The sequence below is a fragment of the Alligator mississippiensis genome, chromosome 1, assembly GCF_030867095.1.
Source record: "Alligator mississippiensis isolate rAllMis1 chromosome 1, rAllMis1, whole genome shotgun sequence".
NCBI lineage: Eukaryota > Metazoa > Chordata > Crocodylia > Alligatoridae > Alligator > Alligator mississippiensis.
In genome coordinates, this window is record NC_081824.1 from 419,518,288 (window position 1) to 419,539,908 (window position 21,621).

Consider the following 21,621-nt stretch of genomic DNA (forward strand, 5'->3'; position numbering starts at 1 on the left):
TACCCTACTGTCTTTCTGTATAGATAACAGTCTCTCAGGTTTCCTGAGCTGGAAAAAAATATCTTGGCTAAGTACAGACAATAAAAAAATGGAGGCTGAATCAATTTAATCTTTGCAGGTTAGTCTAAGCTGCATAGATTGAACCAATAAGAAAGTGAACAGACATTCACTTTTGATTCTGGAAATGCAGCCACATGCCTGCAGTGGCACAGGTCAGAATCCAGGGAATGCTAGAGTATGCCTCTCTGGCTCCCTGCTCTGCCAGAGCAGACAGCTTGGGCCAAAGCTAGCCACCCCCCCACTCCCTGTGAAGGGGGATTTCAGGGGAGGTACAAAGCATCCCTGGAGACTGAGTTAACTCTAATCTGGAGGGGATCTGGGACATTAATTCAATGAACTGATTTAACCTAAATCATTTAAGTCTGATGCTACATCCATCCAAGTTTATCTTAAACTGGTTTTGGCCATTTTGAAAGTGGTTTATGTTCACTGAACTTCTGCTGTGTTACAGATTTGAACCAGTTTCCAATCACATATATTGGTTTATGTAATTTCTGTCCCTAGTCCTTAAGGTATGTCTGTCCTGTCTTGCTGCGAAGCCCAGGACTGCTATTGAAAATCAAACGCTATCCATGTGAACCTTCTCAGCACATAATGGAGTCCCGCAATTAGATGCAAAGAGAAGGTTAAGATAAGTTCTAAGTATATGTTCCAGCTTCACTCTCAGCTTCTCTGTTGCACTGGGGCATGCCATGTCGTCTGCTTTGCTTAAGTGCTGAAGTTGGTCACAAGCTGAGCAGGTCAGAGTGGTTAGGGTTTGATCCTTGACTGTGGTGCCTCACTCAGCAGGAAGGCACTGTAGACATACCCTTCCCTCTTATATGGTCTGGATACAGCTTATAGAATAATTATGGTGTGTTATCTTGTCACCATGCTGGTTCATGCTAGGTGGTTTGATTAGCAAGATAACATCATCGCACAGTTATAAAATGTAAGCATAAAAACATGACTGTGATGCATCAAATAGCAATTCAGGATAGAGGTGGCAGAATCTATATTCTTTATATGCTGTATTGTGGCTGTATGTTTGATTACAGTGTGTCGGTGATACCTGTATATAGAGACATAATGCAGTATATAAAGAATATGAAATAATGAACTATAAAGTTTTTACTATCATAGGTTTGTCCTGACAGAATTATTTGAGAATTTCACATTACAGGGGAGACCTCTTCAATGGGAAGGAACTGACTGGATGCAAATAGCAATATTTTTCTTCTTTTACTGTCTATTAGGATGGATAAGACAAGTACTTTATTTCCTTTCAGCACAGAATCGTAGTATACAGAATATAAGGAAAGGGGAGGGAGTATAAGGAGGCTGGAAAGAGACACACACGGTTCATCTACATGTGCATTTAGCACATAGCAATAAATTCCAGTGCAGTTCAGCCAGGGCCACAGCACACTGAGCTGGAGTGGGGCAGCCAGTTTAGGCTGCTCTGCCCAGGTTTACAATTCTGCAGAGGAGCTGGCTGGGACACAAATGTGCTACACTGTGGGCCTAGCTGGCAGGCAGCCCCTGTACTGTAGCACCTTCATGCCTCTGCTAGTCCAGGTCACTGTTCACACATGTGTTTTGGCACACTAAATGACGGTTGTGGGATAGTACTTTGTTCCAGACAGTACTATCCTACAACAGAGTTAATTTACTGTGATCTAATAAAGGCACATATGTAGACAGTGATGCTTTACTGCAGAGCTGATTAGCCAGCTCCACAGTAAAGTACACGTGTAGATGCACCACAAGAGAGGTGAAGCATGGTCCAGGGTTTAGGACAAGAATAAATGCCTTAAAGATTGTCATATGGTCGGATATACAATTGCCCGATTGTAAATATCTGCAATAAGTAAAGGGAAGACACAAGGAATGAAATTCTGGCTCCCCTGAACTCACGGACGAAATTCCTGCCAACTTCACTGGTGCTATTTTTTTACCCAAAGAACAAAGAAAAGGGCAATTACATGGAGGTGAAGGAGATGGTGTGTACTTACATATTTTCCCAGTTGTTCTCCTCATTATAATGCTTTCTCTGTCTTTGTTTTCTCTTCCAAACCAATGACAAGTAAATAATAGTACAGGCTCACCTTGTTATTCACTTTAATCAATAACAATTTTTTCCTGGGTGGACACACACATAGAAAAAAGCATGCAGAAGAGATGGACATGTGATAGACATGCTGTGACAGTTCAGGTGAAACTAGTCCAAATATCAATGGATGAATGGACTTTTAGGGAAGACATAGTCTTACACATATTTCAAATCCATAACTCTATGGAACAGCATTTGCATCATGAAGGGAGAATATGCTTGGTTTCACTGCCATTGATGTACGTAGTAAAAAAAGAAAGACCAAGAAGAGGAAGGCCTAGAAGGAAAGAGAAACCCACAGAAAGGGAAAACTGGTGTCACGAAAAAGGACACTGAAACAGACTGCAGGAAACAAAACACACAGAGAAAAAGAGACTGAGGTACATTAAAGTGGACATAAAAATGCAGTGGCAAAGAAAGATCAGTTCTGACAAAAAATGGGGGGAAAGGATTGAATTTAGGGCCTTGTGACACAGTTGTTTTGGGCAGTGCCTGGACCTCTTAACACTTGGATTGTCCACACATTAACACCTGAAACTAGTTTTAAGCACTCATTATGCAGCTCAAAGTTACAAAGTTATATCAGTTACACCAGGGCAAGATTGTCTCTAATTTGTGCTACCCATACACAGTTTGTGCTACACTAGGTGTAGCCACTCTAGCCTACACCTTAGTGTAAACAACCCACTCACCCCACCTCTCCCATTGGCCTGGACCAGGCAACTGTTCTCCCCCAGCACCCAAATCCCTGCTCACTGCTCCTCCGCCCCATGCTTGTGGCTGCCTGAACTCCCTGTCCCTGTGGCCACATAGACAGGTTAACCCTTCCTTGCCTGTTTCCCTGGGACAAACAATGTGTGCAGCCACAAGTAAGCATATGGGAAGGAAAGAGGAACCATGGGTGTGGGGAGCAGGGAGGAGCCCCAAAGGATAGGAAGGGAGCACCAGGGGTGAGAGAGAACTGGGGGAGCCCTGGGAGCAGGGGGCAGGGGGAAAGCCTGGAATGGGAGTAGGAGGGATTCTTACCAGTCAGTCCTCCAGGCCCCTGCTGTCCTGAAGAGTGACTGCTTCAAACTTGAGCTAGTAATAACACCCATCAACATTTGTACAGCTCACAGTGTAATATTTAACAAGACCCTTAGAGAAATGGGGAAGAACTTGAACACCATCATTCATGTTGCAACAACAGAAGGAAAAGAAAGCAATGCAGATAAGAACTGGGAAAAAGAGAAAAGAGGGAAGGATTATGCTTACAATAGGTTTAGTAATAGAGTTAGTGAAAAGTGTGAATTGGGTGATGCCTGCTCCCAGCCTTCCATTATCATGATTGATTTCAAGTGCTCAAAAGTAGTCAGTGAGCCAGCTGGCTTGCAAATAACATTGATAAAAATGCCATGGCTTTTTGCATGAAATGTTGAAAAAATATTATTTTTTCCAAAATTTCTTGTGAAAAAGTTTGACGAGGAAACAAAGAAACAACATACTTATATGTTAGCGTTTTCTATTTTCATCCAACCCTTCTCTCACTTTCCAATGGATAGAGTGATGAAAACAAGACGGAGAAAATGTTTGTTTTTTTTCTGATTTCCGTGAGAAATAAAGAAAACATTTTTTTTTTAATTCCATTTTTGATTTAAAAAAAAATGTTTATGGGAAATTTTAATCAGTACTAGTTTCACAAGCCTCCATCTATGCTTTGTTTGGGACACAGTGGGCACATCTACATGAGATGCTACTGTAACTGGAGTAACTGCAGTAACTGGAGTAACTGTACTGTGTAGCTGGAGTTACTGCACAGTCAAGCCAGCAAATGTCTTTTAGGTGACACTACTGCACAGTAGCCTAATAATACTGCACTGTAGCGTATTAGCACCATCTTTGCTGTGACGTGATACGGCACAGAATTTTTCAGCAACTACGCAGTCAGCATCTTGTGTAGATATACCAAGTAAGTGGGAAGAAACATAACTTATGCTTCTATAGCTCCTATAAATATCACCAGCAGCTTGGAGTTTAGAAAAATGGTACACAGCGGGTGTGTTTACAGGTGGCATGATTGTTGGGATTGTGGATTAGATCCCATTGCACCGTTAATTGAATATCTGTCAGTGACCTAAGAGGCACGCATGTTACTTGCAGTCAGCTAAGTCACTACACATGATTCTCTTGCATGCTACTCAGCAGCCACAAAACTCCTAGGATTCCTAGATTCCTTAGGCCACCTTCAATTTGGCCTGAGAAAGTTCATAAGGTAATTAGACTTAGACTACTGCTTTTGCTCAGAAGTGTTCCAGAACAACTTCATAAGCATTTACCTCTCTAACTTCTGTGGTGATCCAACTCAGTCTGAGAAAGTATGAAAACTCTGAAAAAGTCTCTATGTCCTTAATAGAGAAATATTAAGAGTTACTGGAAAAAGGGAACTGGTGTTGCCTGCATTTTGCTGAATAGCTTGGTGGCACTTAACCACAGAAGTGGAAGAACTCAGATTTAGCCCTCAGATCCCCTGCTCTCTGCTCCCAATGCTTTTTTTTTAAGCCTTTTGCTTAAGCGATTAGATAAAATGGATAAACAGCAGGGGCCAGAACTCATTTCACTTGGTAAGATTCCTTCGGTTTGCTCTCCTTCTGGCAGTACGAATTTTTATGTTTGGCTGCTCAATGGCCCACCTATAGGAGGAGAGATGGAGAATGTTCTCAGTCCTGCCTAGCACTCAGGATATTCTCCTGCATAAGGGGATGTGGGTTCAAAACTCCTGAGGTTCCACCCACTTTCTGGGTAAGTACCTTAACCACTAAATTAGACAACAGATGGGAAGAGCTAGTACCACCTCCAGCTTTCTCTCTCTACTCCAGGGGCAGCCAATTATTTCGGGTGGAGGGCTGCTTACTGAGTTTTGGCAAGCCACATGACAGGCAGCCAGGGCCAAATAAATATTCATTTTCTAGATTTTGGGGGGGCCCCACGGCCGGATAGAATTGCCTGGTGGGCCTCATTTTGCCCACCCCTGCTTTACTCTCATGGAATTCAGTGTTGCTGTCCATCTGAAGAGCTGGATCCCAGTAAGACATCTCCCACAGCATAATTAGCCAGCAGGATTCAGCGGGATCCCAACATGATAGAGGCTGTACATGATGGAGGGTAGTCATTGAAAGATTTGTACCTCCCTGCATGGAATCATTTTGTTTTCCTGAGCTAGATGCATATTTTGGGTTAAGTGGAGGCGAATTCCTTAGACTTTGGCAGAATAGAATTTTGACCTACATGTACAGAGCTGCCGTCAGAGGATATGTGGCCAGAAGCGTGAGTAGAAGTTATTCTCTCTCTCATTAAGGTAAACATGAGCAGAGATGCTTGCAGAAGAGACTGATTGGAAGGACCATCTGCAGTGTTGTTTAGTTGTACAGTCCTAAAAAAAGAGTAGCATTAGCAGAAAAAGCAAGATGAACAGTATAGTCACCTCTGGGGGCTGACTAACCAGCCCTCCTTTTAGGCTATTACCTGTTGAATACTTGTGGAATTTAGAAGAACATAAAAGCTGCTCCCACACCTCCAATGAGAAGCCATGTGCTTTCCAGAAAGGGTGACTCAAGCCTCAGTGCAGTGGATTGGGCCATGCAGGGTGCACCTGTAAATATTCTACACACTTCTCTGCACCAGCCAAGCTGTGTTTGCCTGGTTAGTTCTCATTTTTCTTGAATGTTTGTTCTCTGTTTTTGTCAGAGTCCACTTTACTGTGGCAGCTGATTTGATGGGGTCAGAAAACACAGGGCAGTTTACTTACTAAATCTGTCTCTGATTGCTTGATATTTCCTTGAAGCATCAGGCTCTTCAGCTATACTAATTAGTTCAACTCCATTCACAGGGGTAACTTGTTCCCAGACAATGCAGAAAGGCTGCTAATGTTCAAATATAATTTACCAGCACTTGGCCTCCATTGTTGAGGGAAGTCTTTTATCTTTTAAAATGTCAACAGTGTTTTCCCCTATTATTTGACATATCAAGATATATAAATTATTGTCTTTAATACCATAAACTGATATTAATACTTTTTTCAAATAAATCTGAGATTCCCAATGTACTGTTGTTTTGGCTATATGTCATAGCTCAAACAGAGATAAATTTATAGCCAGTAAACTACAAATTTGTAGAACAATATCAATTTAGGCCAAAATTTTCCAGGCTGGCCAATCATTTGGGGTATATCAAGATTGCTGCACTCAGCTAACCAAAATCTTTGAGATGTTTCATTATCCAGATTTGTTTCTTGATGTTGGATGAAATTTCAGGGAGGGTATTATGCATCTGATCAATCCCCAGAATTCAGATATCTCATCCCTAACTTTAAATTTTAAAATATTTTGAAGGGATTCAATATGGTAACCATAAATATTTCATGTTTCTGTTACTCATTTTTTCTGTTCAAGTTATTTTAACCACCATCATCACTATAGCATCTAGTCCCTTCAAGAAATGCCTTACCTGATATGAATACCACCCGTTATATAATGTCCCTGCTTTCCTCCTTCTTTTATCTTTCTTTATCCAAGACAGAAAATATATTATGATTTCAGTTCATATGTGTATTTTATGTTGGTTATGCTATGTGCCTGTGTTAGTGAAGGTTAAGTCAAAAGAGCACACTTCAGAGTTGGAATGGAAAGTGGAAGTGTTTCGTGATTATTGGCTTTAAATCTGAAATCGCCTGGCCCAGTCCAAGGAAAAGCTTTGTCTGCAGCACTGAGAGAAGCTTTGCCCTGCAAAACATCATTGTATCTAAGGAGAATATAATGTCTCAGAACTTAGACAAATTTGTAGGCATTATAAACACAGACCAGTCAGCTTTTTGAAGGTAAGGACAGACCTTTCAGTTCGAACTCTACTTTTATAGGCCAGAACTATGGACCAAAAAAAAAAAAATTATGTAACTTTAAAAAGTATATAGCATTATTTTTCTGATGGTTAAATTGATTTTTCTGCCAAGCTTGACTGGTTCGCAACTGTGTGAACAGGGAGGTTGCATTGAATGATTACTGCTGGTACTAAAGTAGCGTTTAGAAGCCATGAGATCAGCTTAGTTGCCCTTTATGTTTGGGCCATGTACAACCACTTAGCAAAAGACAATCTCTATCCTATATAGTGTAAATTAGTGACAAAGGGCACAGATATTTAAAGATTGCCAGAGACTAAGTGACTTGCCTAGAATCATACCAGAGATTTGTGACAGAGCCAGGAAAGTAATTTACGTGTCCTGTGACCCAGTGCAGTACCTTAATCACAAGACCATGCCTTTCCAAGCTACAGTTATTAAATATGTTTAACTTTTTGCCCTTAGCCTCTTTTTGACTTACAGTTTTCAGCAGCATATCACCCACATGGCTAAGTAACTGCTTTGAGTGTTAATTTTTCTTAAATGAAAAATGAAGTCATAAAAAAAACCTAAATCACAGGCTCTTGGATTCTCTCACTTTCTTATTTAAAAGGAAACAATTACTAAAAATGATCTAAGTCTATGTGTAGCACAAAACAAAGAATTATGGAAAACATCACCTTTTTAGGGAGTTAATGTTTGATAAGTGTTTTTTCTTAAGCTTTCAACCTTGATGGCAGCAATGTTAATTTTAAACTTTATTTAAAAAGTTAAAACTTGAACCTCCAACTCTTCCTAATTTAGGTTTCTTCACAGCAAAAGGCAAGCTGTGCGTGAAGTGCCAATGAAAGTTTTAGCCATAGCTAGGCTGGGAAGAAAGAGTCTATGTAATCCATCCAAAGAAAACATTCTTACCTTTGGGATGTAATTTTAGTTTTAGTGATTCAGGGACAAATTATTGATTGTGATCTCAGTTTTTGACACACTGTCTTAAGAACTTAGAAAGTGGCTTCAGTTTCAGTTGCAGGTATTTAGTGCCTCAAGTCAGGTACCAGGGCCAGCATTTACAAAAGTCTGGGTCTTAACTTAAAATACACACCTTGGCCATCTAAATTTAAGCTACTGAACAAACAAGACAATCAAAATTAGAAGCTATTAATTGGTGATTTCTTTAACAGATAACTCATAGGATCTTCCTAGGGTTTCGTTTGTTTGGTTGTTTTTGTACGGTGGGGATGAGAAGTGATGGGGGTAGTAATGTGGAAGATCACAGAAAGTTTTTCAGAGAGGAAGGCAAGGCAGCTCTGTGGTCTGAATTGACCATTCTTACCCTGTTGGAAACCCTCACTTACCTCTGGCCCACGTCTCACTCTTTTCAGCCTAATGTGGGATGCGAGAGTTAGGAGAAAACTATTATGAGTGTCTATAGGACCATAAGAGAGGTAGGCAAGGGGCAAATGCACTAAAGTGAGTAAAAGTTATGCAACAAGTAAGGAGGGAGAGATGTATGTCTGGCGTGATCATATGTCTCAGATTGGCTAGGACAGTTCTGGATTTCAGAGTCTATCTAAGCATTCTGGTCGTTAGAGAAAATGGAATCCAAAGTCTCGGATTGGTGGGAACCCACTCGTATGTGCGGCTCCTGACTCAGTAGCTAGGCACGTGTGGGCAGGTTCATGCCAATCCAGGACTTTTGCTTCAGTTTTCTCCAGGGAGCCCAGTCAATGGGTTGTTCCCTGGTCTGGACTCTGCTGGGCTCTGAGCAGAGTTGCTTGCCCAGTAGAGTCAAGCAAGGGAGCAGGGTATACTTGGGGATCTGCAGGGTCAGGGCTATATGTGCATGTGTCAGGGTTGTGTGCACATGTGTATGAGTGTCCCATGCTGCCCTGCCTGGCTCCACTCATGGGAGCCACAGGGTCGTGTGTGTGTGTGTGTGTGTGTGTGTGTGTGTGTGTGTGTGTCCTACCTGGCCCCACTCCTGGGAGCTGTGGAGTCAGGCCGTGTGTGTGTGCACATACTCTGGCACCCCCTGGAAGCCTCTGCTGGCTCAGATTTCTTTACTCTGTCCCAGATTTCCCTCAAATGATTATGGTCACTCTATGTTTGTCTGATTTCTGTGCTCTTTGCACTGAATAGGTGGTTTACAAATGGGTATGAGTGAGAATTTGTTTTACTGTGAGGAGGAAGAAAATGGGGAGGAATTTGAGCATTTTATTAGGGCAATGATAACAGAAGCCTTGAATACAAGTTGATTATAAGAAGCTCTTTTTGGCCAGAATGGCTGACCTGCTTGACAGGGCTTTAAACTAAGATCACTGAGGCACAGGCAGACAATCACTAGTGCAAGTCCTGGAAGTGATAACCACAGAATCAGTGGTCGGGAAACACAAAGAAACTCACTCCTACCCCAGCCCTAGGACAGGCTTCTTATGAGAGGACAGGGAAGTCCAGGGCTTCCAAAGGGAGGCTTAGCTGCCTGTACACAAATGCCAGGAGTATGGGGAACAAACAGGAGAAACTGGCCCTTCTGCTAAGCAAAAATGAATACAATCTCATAGGAATAAATTAAGACCTGGTGGGACTCCACCTATGACTAGACCACAGTTATTGATGACTGTACCTTGTACAGAAGGGATTGTGTTGCAAGGAAGGGCAGGGTTGTAGCTCTCTATGTGAAGGAGCAGTACACTTCTCTATAAGCAGAGATTAGCACCAAGGAGGGTGACTTGAGACCCTCTGGGTTAGAATATGGAGTGAATGTGGTGAAGGGGATAGAAATGTAGGAGTCTATTACAGACCTCCTAACCAGGAGGAAGAGCTTGACCATGAATTCACTAGGACACTTTCAGATGCCCTACACTCTCAGGGCATGGTCACCATGGGCAACTGCAACCTCCCTGACATCTCATGGGAAGAGCATTTAGCCTAATCTGATCAGTTGCAAAGCTTCCTCACTTGCAGTGATGAGCTCTATTTGACTCAAGAGGTCTGTGGGCCGACAACAAGTAAGATACTGCTGGATCTGGTACTGGCCAAAGGGGATGATCTAATCAGCGACCTAAACATCAAAGGGAAGCTTGGTGACAGTGATCATGAGTTGATCACTTTCTCTATCCTTCGCAAAGCTGGCAAATCAGTCAGCAATGCAAAAATCCTCAACTTTAGGAAAGCTGACTTTCACAAGCTCAGGAGGTTGGTTGTTGAGGCCCTGAGAGACCCTGATCTGACAGGAAGGGGAGTCCATGATGAGTGGTTGCTTCTTAAAGACGTGATCCTAAAAGCACAAGGGAAATCCATTCCGTTCCATGGGAAAGGTAGCAAAAGGGCTGGGAGACCCCCAGGGAACTCATTGACCTCCTGAATCTGAAAAGAGAAGCCTATAAGGAATTGAAGTCAGGAAGTACCACTAAAGAGGATTACGCATTACTGGCTCATATCCATAGGGAGCAGACTAGAAAAGCTAAGGCTGAAGCCGAACTCAAGCTGGCTATCAGAATCAAGGGCAATAAAAAGTCCATCTTCAAATATGTGGGAAGTCGGAAAAAAAACAAGGGCAGCATCGGACCCTTGCTGAACCAAATGAGGCAGCTGACAACCGAGACCCAGGAAAAAGCTAATCTCCTCAATGATTACTTTGCATTGGTTTTCCACCAGCCCAAGGGGATCACCCTGCCTGACAGGACTCAGGACTACCAGGGTACAGGCAGTCATACACCGATAATTGGCAACGATCTTGTGAGGGAACATCTTGAGAGGCTGGACATCCACAAGTCAGCTGGCACATATGGAATAGACACAAGAGTGCTAAAAGAGTTGGCTAACATCATAGCACAACCAATGGTGCAGATATATGACAACTCGTGGTGCTTGGTAGAGGTGCCTAAAGATTGGAAGAAGGCCAATGTGGTGCCTATCTTCAAGAAGGGAAAGAGGGAAGATCCAGAAACCTACAGGCCAATCAGTTTGACCTTAATCCCTGGAAAGATCTTGGAAAAAATCATCAAAGAAACCATCAACAACAGGCTAACATAAGGCAACGTTCTGAGAGATAGCCAACATGGCTTCATTGTGGGTAAGTCTTGCCTAACCAACCGCATTTCTCCTATGACCAAGTGACACATGACCTGGACAAAGGAGAAGAGGTTGATGTCATATATTTAGATTTCAGAAAAGCCTTTGACTTCATTTCCCATGAAGTCCTCATGGTAAAATTGGGGTACTGCAGCCTCAACATCCTTATGGTCCGATGGCTGCAGAACTGGCTCTGAGGTTGGACTCAGAGAGTGGTAGTTGATAGAACCAAGTCAACATAGCACATAGTGACCAGTGATGTCCTCCAGGGCTCAATACTCGGACCGGTACTCTTTAATAGATTTATAAATGAGTTGGATTCAGGTGTTGGAAGTGGACTGGCTAAGTTCATGGATGACACCAAATTATGGAGAAGTGCAGTCACTCTAGAGGATAGGCTGACAATTCAGGCTGACCTGGACAGACTCTATGGTGGGCTGATCAAAACTTGATCACATTCAACACACAGAAATGCAAGGTGCCCCACCTCAGAAGAAAAATCCCACATCATACTTATAGGCTTGGCAGTACTACTCTCACTAGAACCATGACCAAAAGAGACTTGGGGGTCATGACTGACCACAAGATAAACATAAGCTACCACTGGGATGCTGCAGCTGGCAAGGCAAATAAAACCCTGGCTTGCACCTATCGATGCATCTCAAGCAAGACCCAAGAAGTCATTATCCTGCTTTTTTTAGCCTTGGTGAGGCCACAGGTGGAGTACTGCTTCCAATTCTGGGCTCCACTCTTTAGAAAGGATGTGAAGTAGCTTGAGAGAGTCCAGAGGAGAGAGAGATCCATGATTAGAGGTCAAGAAAAGTGACGGCTCAGGGATGACTTGGTGGCAGACTATAAGTATATAAGGGGTGTGCATCAGGAACTGGGAGAATGTTTGCTCACCAGGGCACCCCAAAGTAAGACAAGGTCTAACAGTCACAACCAGCTGGAAGACCATTTTAGACTGGACATAAGGAAAAACTTCTTTACCATCCAAGTCTCCAGCTACTCTGGATATATTTAAGAAACACCTGGATTCTTATCTTGCTGGGGTGATCTGACCCTAGCTAACTTGCTACTCCTTGGGCAGGGGGCTGGACCCAATGATCTCACAAGGCCCCTTCCAGCCCTAATGTCTATGAAATGTATGAAATCTATGTGTCTATGTGTATGCATGCACACACACACACAAACATATTCTTCAGATTTCTAGTACTATAAATAAAGGACTATTGTAGCTGTAGTAGAAATATTCTGGGAATATTTACATGGACAAATCCAACATGGATAAATTACCTTATCCAGGAGGTGCACAGCCCCACTAGGGGAGATGCCTTGCTGGACTTGGTCTTGGCCACTGGGGATGACCTGGTGAGGGGACTGCAGGTCTTTGACTACCTGGGTGACAGTGATCATTGCCTGCTGGAATTCACCATCCAGCTCAGGGTGTTGAGGGCTTATACCAAGACTACAGCCCCTGACTTCAGAAGGGCCAACTTCAACGAATTTAGGAGATTAGTGGGGGAGGCACTGAGGGCCTAAAAGGTAGAGGATATGGGAATCCATGAGGGATGGTTGTACCTTAAGGGGACGATCCTCCAGGCTCAGTGTGGACAGTCCCTGAGAGAAAGAAGGGGGGTAAGAGTGCTCTGAAACCCCCATGGCTCAGCAAAGGCATTCCGGAATGCCTGAGGGCCAAAAGGGAGGCGTACACCCACTGAAAGAGAGGGGCTATCACCAAGGAGGAATACTCCTCCTTGGCCCGTGAGTGTAGGAGGGCCATTAGGAAGGCCAAGGAGGGGGTGGAGCTCAGGCTAGCGACCAGGATTAAGGACAACAAAAAGTCCTTCTTCAAATACATTGGGAGTAAGAAGCAGGCACCGAGTAATGTAGGGCCCCTGTTAGACTCAAATGGTAACCTTGTGGCTACGCCAGACGAGAAAGCCGAAATCTTTAACAAGTTCTTTGCCTCTGTTTTCTTGGACAGGGAACAGGACAGCTCTCCCACCACAAGTAGGGGCAATCTTGAGGACAGTACTGCCAGGCCTTGGGTCTGTGCAGAAGTAGTTAGGGATCTTCTGGACGGGCTGGATGTTTCTAAATCTCCAGGCCCTGATGTCCTCCACCCACGGGTGTTGAGGGAGCTGGCGGGGGTCATTGCTGTGCCCTTGGCCCAGCTGTATGAGCGATCATGATCCACGGGCCAGGTGCCCAGAGATTGGAAACTAGCTAATGTGGTCCCCATCTATAAGAAAGGGAGGAAGGAGGACCCAGGAAACTATAGGCCCATAAGCCTCACATTGGTCTTGAGGAAAATCCTTGAAAAAATTATCAAGGAGCACATCTGTGAGGGGCCAGCAGGGGAGATCATGCTCAGGGGAAATCAACATGGGTTCATTGAAGGCAGGTCCTGCCAGACCAACCTGATGGCTTTTTATGACCAGATAACTAAATCCCTGGATGATGGTGTCGCTGTGGACATAGTCTTTCTGGACTTTAAGAAGGCCTTTGACACTGTTTCTCACCCCATTCTCATTAATAAACTGAGCGACTGTGGCATTGATGCCTACACAGTTGGATGGGTCAAAAATTGGCTGATGGGGCGCACCCAGAGCAGTGGTAGATGGGTCATACTTGACCTGGCGGGATGTGAGCAGTGGGGTCCCCCAGGGCTCGGTCCTGGGGCCTACACTGTTCAACATCTTCATCAGCGACTTGGACGAGAGGATCGAAAACACATTGTCCAAGTTTGCCATTGATGCCAAGATGTGGGGAGAAGTAGGCACGCTCGAAGGGAGAGAGAGGCTGCAATTAGACTTAGACAGACTACAGAAATGGGTGGATGGTAATAGGATGGGGTTCAATGTAGATAAATGCAGGGTGCTGCACCTGGGGAGAAGGAATCCACAGCATACATACAAGCTGGGGAGCTCCCCCCTTGTGAGTACAGAGGCAGAAAGGGATCTTGGAGTCATTATTGACTCCAAGGTGAATGTGAGCCGCCAATGCCAGCCAGCAGCCAGCAAAGCCAACCGCGCCTTGTCGTGCATCCAAAGATGCATCTCAAGCTAGTCCAGAGGGGTGATACTCCCCCTCTGCGCAACATTGGTCCAGCCTCAACTGGAGTACTGTGTCCAGTTCTGGGCACTGCACTTTAAGAAGGATGTGGCCTGCCTTGAGAGGGTTCAGAGAAGGGCCACCCGCTTGTTTGGAGGGCAACAGGGCAGGCCCTATAAGGAAAGGCTGAGGGACCTGAACCTGTTCAGCCTCAGCAAGAGGAGACTGAGGGGAGATTTGGTAGCTGCCTACAAACTCGGTAGGGGAGATCAGCAGCAAATAGGAAAAGTCCTATTCCCCACAGCAGCACCTGGGGTGACAAGGAACAATGGCCAGAAGTTGCTGGAGAATAGGTTCAAGTTGATTAGGAGGCACTATTTCACTGTCAGGGTAGCTAGGATCTGGAACCAACATCCTAGGGAAGTGGTCCTCGCTCCTACCTTCGGTAAATTCAAAAAGAGGTTGGATGAACACCTGTCTGGGGTTGTGTGATCCCAGCATGTGCTCCAACCAGTGGCAGCGGGTTAGACTAGATGATCTGTTCAGGTCCCTTCTGACCCCTAACTACTATGAAACTATGAAATATGTTAGAACCGTCAGCCAAAGTCCCACATTTCTGTGTTGTGTGCTAAAACCTTGTCTTGTGCTGCTTGAAATATTGCTATTGACTTCAGCTAGTGCAAGATCAGACCAGCCTGATTCATGTGATCTTGTACTTCAACAGCAGGAGCTGAAATGGGGACAAAATTCAGCTGCTGTGTTTATTTTGCATTTTACTGTAATATAAAGTCAGAGAAGTGATCCATAGTGGTGTGTTTTCTACAAAGTGGGAGGCAGAATTATTTATTTATTTCTTTATTAGGCTCACCATCTTTACCCAGAGTTACATGCACCTGTTATATCTTTATGTGATTCTTAGTTCATTACCTGCAAGTCAGATTTGTCACCGTGGACTTACATGTTCTTGGGATTTCCTTTCAACAGGAATGAGATACCCCCATCTTGTGGCCCAATTTGAAATAGTGCAAAACTAAAACCTGCTTTATTGTAGGGTGGGGGAGGGCACCATCCCTTCAACTGTAAATGTTGTACTTTGGGCATATTTGACTAAATGCTAAGCATTTCCCCCACTCTTGAGGTAACTAAGTTATGAGTGGTATTGCAACATATATTTAGCATGCACAATATACTGACATAAGACACAGACATCTTATCTGGGAGAGCAACAGTGAATCTAAAGCAAAGCTGCCCACTTAGGAAGCCATTGCCTACAGTGTTTACTTAGACAAGCTAAATGCATGCAATTCCCCCATCAAGCCCTACACCATCCTAGTGTCTCATCATGATTGCAGTAAGTTAAAAGAGACAAATCCAAGAACAGACTGGAAACTACTACCATAGAAACATTACCAGTCATAAATAAATTACAGATTAGTCCATCAATACAAGCACAGTAGAGGGTATATGAATGTGCCTAATTTATTATAGAATTATGTTGTATTTTATCCGGTTGTGTGCTTAGTTTTCATGTTAAGGCAACACAACATTGCAAGTTTATTTTCCAAAAAAATTAGGCACCTTTCAGGTTGCAAACATAGGAGTTAAAATCAAAGGAGATCTCCCCGACTAACTTGGCACACCCAAAAATAAAGAAAAAACAAATACTCAAATTGTTATTAAAGGCATAATTATTTTATCAGCTGAACAAGAAATTACATTATTTTTACTATTCTTCCTGAAACCCATTAGGTATTTCAGTACAAACAGTGCTAGATTTAGCTCATTTCATCCTACCAACATTTTTTTTTGCTTGTCAAATATCAAAGTCATTGTCCTTCTGGTCATATAGATACGCTTTTATGTATTGTGTCTGACCTATGGCTCATCGATTCAGAGCTCAATCTTACTGTTGCTCTTAGAAACTGCATTCTCACATAGTGTGCAATAGATTCTTGGAGTTTCTTTCATGGCATGAGGAGGCAAGAATGAAGTAGGGGTATGGTGGTAGAATACACTTTTTAAACTATAGGGAATGCATGGGGGCTATATGTAACTACTTTCCAAGCTTTGAATAATAATTTTGGTCCCTCCACTTTCTCCCTTTATGCAGAGTTTATTTTTAGTTAAAGCAAAAATCTTATGATTTGTGTCAATGATATGGCCACTATATACATACCCATGATAGTGATTTAGGAGAACTGAAGACTGCCCCCCCCATTCCCAGTATGCTTGATCTGGTGCTGGAAAAGAGCTTCTTTTGTCAGAACATAGAAAATGTAGATGTGCTTTTAATGTAAAACAGCCCTCACTCTTGTTCAACTCCTGTCTAGGATGGGCCTTTCACCACCTCTGGGAACTTATCTGAAGAGCCTGAACCAGGCTTCCCAATCACCTGATTAACAGTAATGCAATACAGAGCACTACAGGCTACCATCTGTAAATGTTTTACTACCATTAATACCATTCATTGTCTCAAACATTTTTCTTTTCAGAGGCGCGCAGCTGATAATTTGAGAAGACATCATCAATATCAGGTAAACACCCATATTTTAATTTCTGGTCATTTTAAGAGCTGATTAGAATGTGATTTTTCACATCAATGTTTACAAAAGCCAAAAAAAAAAAATCCAAAAATGTCATAGAAAATGCTAACCTTATCTTGTTTATCACAAAAATATTTTCACTTTTTTCCTTTACAACAAAACCATTTGAAGTATTTGTGATTTTTTGCATAATTATAGATTTTTTTCCCAAAATAATATTTTAGTAAAAAAACCCATTTCCATGGGGGGTAGGGGGAGGACCATTTTGATGCAAAATGTTGTCCAACTCTAGGAAGTATAAAATTTATAAAAAGCAAGGAAGGAAGGCCACCAAATCCAATTGGTTTAATGAATGTATGTCCAATTAGAATTACCAACTAGATTAACATGATCTTTTTAATCTTTTAGGAAGTTATGAGAAATTTGGTTAAGAGATATGTTGCAGCAATGATAAGAGATGCCAAGACTGAAGAAGGCCTCACAGAGGAGAATTTTAAGGTGATTACTTTTTATGATTATAACTATAAGCAAATAGCAAATGACAACTAAGCATAAATTCAGATGAGTACCATATTTTCCTGAGAACACAACTTGTGTGGCCTATTTGATTACGCATATACTTCATGCAGAATTTCATGTACATTTAATGACATTAATCTTTTACAGTCCTTTTATGTGTATATAACCCTGCATGGTGAAGAGGCTAGAAAAGGTGCCCTACAGCTAGGCTATTTTACCTGCTCATGGCTGGGTAACCGCATTCAGTGGGATCACTCTGAGGTTGAAAACATAAGAAGACAAAGATTTTCACAACATGGAACATTTGCACCTTGATATAGAACTAAGACAATGAATGACCAGACAGGATTATCATAATCTCTAGGGAACTAGTAAAATACAACATCAGCATTTACAGATGAGTGAGACAAGATGACTGATTGAGTTGCAGGTGAGGGTAGAGAGTGGAGGCTACACTTTCTTCTAAGTTGGAAAACCAGCCCAGGACAGATGCATTCACAGTGTCAGCTTTGCCATCAAAAATCTGCTCATCAGTAAACTTACGGAGCTGACTGTGGGTATTAATGAATGTCTTATGACCCTCTGTCTTGAGGTCAGTAACAAACAATACACTACTGTCATCAGTGCATATCCCCCAACGCTTGATGCTAACGATAATGTAAAAGAACAGTTCTACTCCAACCTTGACGACCTTCTGACTAATACTCACAATGAGGATAAGATCATTATCCTTAGTCAGAATCAGACATGACCCGGAACTCTGGAGAGTCACTATTGGAAAGGGAGAAAAAGGGAAAGGCAACTCCAGTGGCATCCTTCTCTTGAACAAATGTGTAGGACACGGTCTTGTCATCATGAACACCATCTTCAGACAGAGTGACAAATACAAGACCACCTAGAGATACTTTCACTCTAAGCACTGGCACCTCCTCAACTATGTTATTGTTAGAACCTGTGATCGAATGGATGTTTGTATCACATGACTATCTTGTCAGATCCATTTTGAACATCCCGCTTGCTCTGAAACACCGAACACCAAACATACTCTCCTTCCCCCTCAAAGTACCATCAAGGGAAAGAAGTAGTCGGTTACTTTCCCTATCTCAGTAGCTACCTTCCTTAGAGAGAGAACACTGATGAGGATATCCAGCACAGGATCTGGTGTGTGCAAGTGCCTCCTTTGGGAAATTGCTTCAACAAATATTTATTCATCATGATTTCTGGAAAGACACCAAAATCCAGTTTTACAGTGCAGTCATCATTCTCACTCTCCCCTACAGCTGAAAAATGTGGGTGACCTACTATTGTCATCTCAAGAGCATGGAGAGGTATCACCAATGATGCCTCCAAAAAATTCTCCATATCAGATAGGAAGATTGCCATGCAAATACAGTGATCCATGCACCAACTTCACTGGACTGGACATTGTGTGCAGATGTCTGACTCTTGACTCCCAAAACAAGTGCTCTAATCCCATCTTAATTATGGCTTGAGATCTCACCGTGCTTAAGAGAAATCCTCCAAGGACACATTGGAAGCCTACCTCAGAAAAACAGATGCCAACATCAAGAGTTGTAGGAGCTGACTGCCAACAAACCCCCAATAGTGCTGCAACTTCAACCAAGTAGCAGCTTGTTTTGTGTTAAAGTGTCTTGCCCTCAAAGCAGAAAAGAGAGTGGAGGAAGGAAAAGGAAAGGAATCCCAGCCTGCAGCCTACTTTCCCCTGTGGAAAGAACCGCAACTTCTGTGGACAGATCTGTGACTCAAAGATTAGACTCTTAAATAATCTCAAGATCCATCAATGACCCATGAGAGAGATCATCCTTGAATCAAGAGTTTGCCAATGATGGTGACCAGGTCTTTTCCTCCAAGTCAGCTTAAGCAACTAGCTAAGAGTTTTTTTCTGTATGGAGGAGTGCCAAACTGATGTTGGAGTGTGGAAGAGTGTTCGGATTTCCAGTGCCACATGGACATATTTCTACACCTGAAGAATTTTAACTTCTCCACTACAAAATACATATCTGGCTTGAAGATTTTGTTGATGAAACTTGTATGTGAGGTCAGTGGTCACAGCCACCACCACTACTAGGTCACCATTGTGCTATTCACCCTTAGGCACCCCCACGCCCCCAATCCCTCCACTACCAATATTATCTTACTCGCTTACTAAAATCCTTAACACAGCAAATTCCTATGCGACTTTCTACTTTGCAAGTAGCTCATATTCTAAAATTCTGAAACTGAAATGCTGAAAATGCTGTGTCTATACTGGGGTAACAGTCTAATGAACTGGCCACAGTTAAGTGCAGAGTTCTCACCCTATCACAACTAGGGATTTATGTGAATGATTTGGGGTAATTTACATCACCTGTCACTGATGTCACCTTCTCCTTTCAAGTTTCACTTTTCTGTCTCCCACTGTTTGCAAAGACACTGAAGTATCCATCTTTCAAAGTTTATCTGTAACTGTTTACTTAAAAATCAGGATTGTTTATTACCAATTTGTAGAAGCCAAAAGGTTCCAAAGTAATAATTCTTTCCTGTTGCTTCCAAATTTTTAGGAATTAAAGCAAGATATTTCCAGCTTTCGTTTTGAAGTCCTGGGTCTGTTAAAAGGAAACAAGATATCTAATCTACAGACTTCAAAAGGCAGCAAAGAAGCTGCCTCCGTGTCAGAGACTGAGGAAAAAAATGAGAGTGAAGGAAAACAGAAAGTGAAGAAGAAGAACCTCAGCCTCTTTGACATAACTACAATGATTCATCCACGTTCAGCCAGCATTGCCTCTCAGCCACATAATGTGAGCAATGGATCTGCAATGATAGTGCCTGAGTCCACAAAGGAGAAACAAAAGAGGGTGAACTTTGTAACAGATATCAAGAACTTTGGGTTATTTCATAGACGGTCAAAAACAAACTCTACAGAGCAGAGTACAAATAAAATATACACCGTTTCTGAAGAAGTTTCACGTCAACAAGTAGAAGAACAATGTGAGAAAGCCACTGAACTGGAAGAAGAAAAACTGCCCTTGAGTTGTGAATTAAGTGTCCAAAGTCTCAACGAAGAATGCACGTTAACAGAAAGTAAGCAAAATAATAGTGAGACTTTGAATTCACAGAGTGAAGAGAATGCTTGTTCTTCAGAAAATGAGAAGACAGAGGTACAGGACTCATGCACATCCCCACAAAAAGACTGTCTTGACAAAGAATGGGATGTTAGGAGTGACTCAGATACGAAGCATGAGGCAGTTGAGCAGGGTGATTATATAACAAGGTTGTGATATGGGAGGGAGCATTTACAAATATATATATTTTGCATAGTGCTTTTTCTTGGGAATGTTTTAAAAATTATTAGCAAATGCAGAATTACACTTTATAGTATTCAACTGTGGCACATGAACTTGTAACATAATTAAGTGAGGGAAAGACAATAGAGGAACCTTCTGTTTTGTAGCGTGCTTTAGCTTTCACAATTTGTTTTACATTTTTTTAATAAATGGAAGCATCTTGTATTCTTGTACTGTTGCAATAACCCACAGAAACTTTTTAGCTATCTTTTTCAATTAAAACAAATGCAATTTCTCTCGTATGATAGTTAACTCCTATGATAAATATTTTTCTATGCAAATAAAAAGTAACTTAACAAATGTGTAAGCCTTCACTCAACTTTCTAGGTTCCTTAAAGATAATGGTCAGCATAATAATCATGATTAACTCCTGTCAAAACAATTATTTTAATTGTTAGAACACTATTATTTAAATTTCTGGAAACTTGATTTGCTTCAAAAGTCATGAAAATAAATTGAAGCATAAGTTATTTATTTATTGAAAGAATATGAATTATTGTACACTAGAAAACATTGCCCTATTTGTTTGTTTAGTTATTACTTCCCAGCATATAGCTATTACCCTGTTAATGGCAATATTTAAGTTTTAAGTTTATTTGTTAAGTTGTACAAAACATGTTCTTTCTTATAAGAAAACACAGTGTTATACCTTCTTAAATTTTGATGACCATTTAGTCCAAAATAATCCATAATCAGAAGAAGTAGTGCTTTTCTAAACATTTGCTTTCCCAAATGTGGACAATCTATGCACTTTAATGTTCAACTGCTTCTGCCTTCAATACAGTTGTATTTGCTAAGAACAAGAACACTTCAGAAAGGAAAAAAACATCCCTAAATACTCAGACAATGAGAATCTGGTAGGAATATTTTAAAGGTAAATCTAAGAGGTTCTCTGATCATTTCAGAGTTTGGGGGGCCCAATTGATGATTTTATACAAATACATAGACATTCAATTGTATGATACAAACCTGATAGTATTTTCATAAATGAAAAAGTGATTTATTGTCTTAGTCAAAATAAGTATTTTTAAAATTAAACAGTATGTTTCTTTTTAATTGGTGACT

General features: G+C 41.9%; 1 protein-coding gene across 4 annotated transcripts in view; it reads left to right on the plus strand.

Annotated features, from left to right (window-relative positions):
- TRPC4 (transient receptor potential cation channel subfamily C member 4) overlaps positions 1–21,612 on the plus strand; it is a 229,582-nt gene extending 207,970 nt beyond the window's left edge. For all 4 annotated transcript variants that reach the window (XM_059713815.1, XM_006275347.4, XM_059713884.1 and 1 more), the window contains 3 exons: positions 16,643–16,684; positions 17,102–17,191; positions 19,774–21,612. In XM_059713815.1, the coding sequence (XP_059569798.1) occupies positions 16,643–16,684; positions 17,102–17,191; positions 19,774–20,490 (849 nt within the window). In that variant the 3' untranslated portion in view covers positions 20,491–21,612. The remainder of the gene's footprint in view (positions 1–16,642; positions 16,685–17,101; positions 17,192–19,773) is intronic.
- The last annotated feature ends 9 nt before the right edge of the window (positions 21,613–21,621 follow it).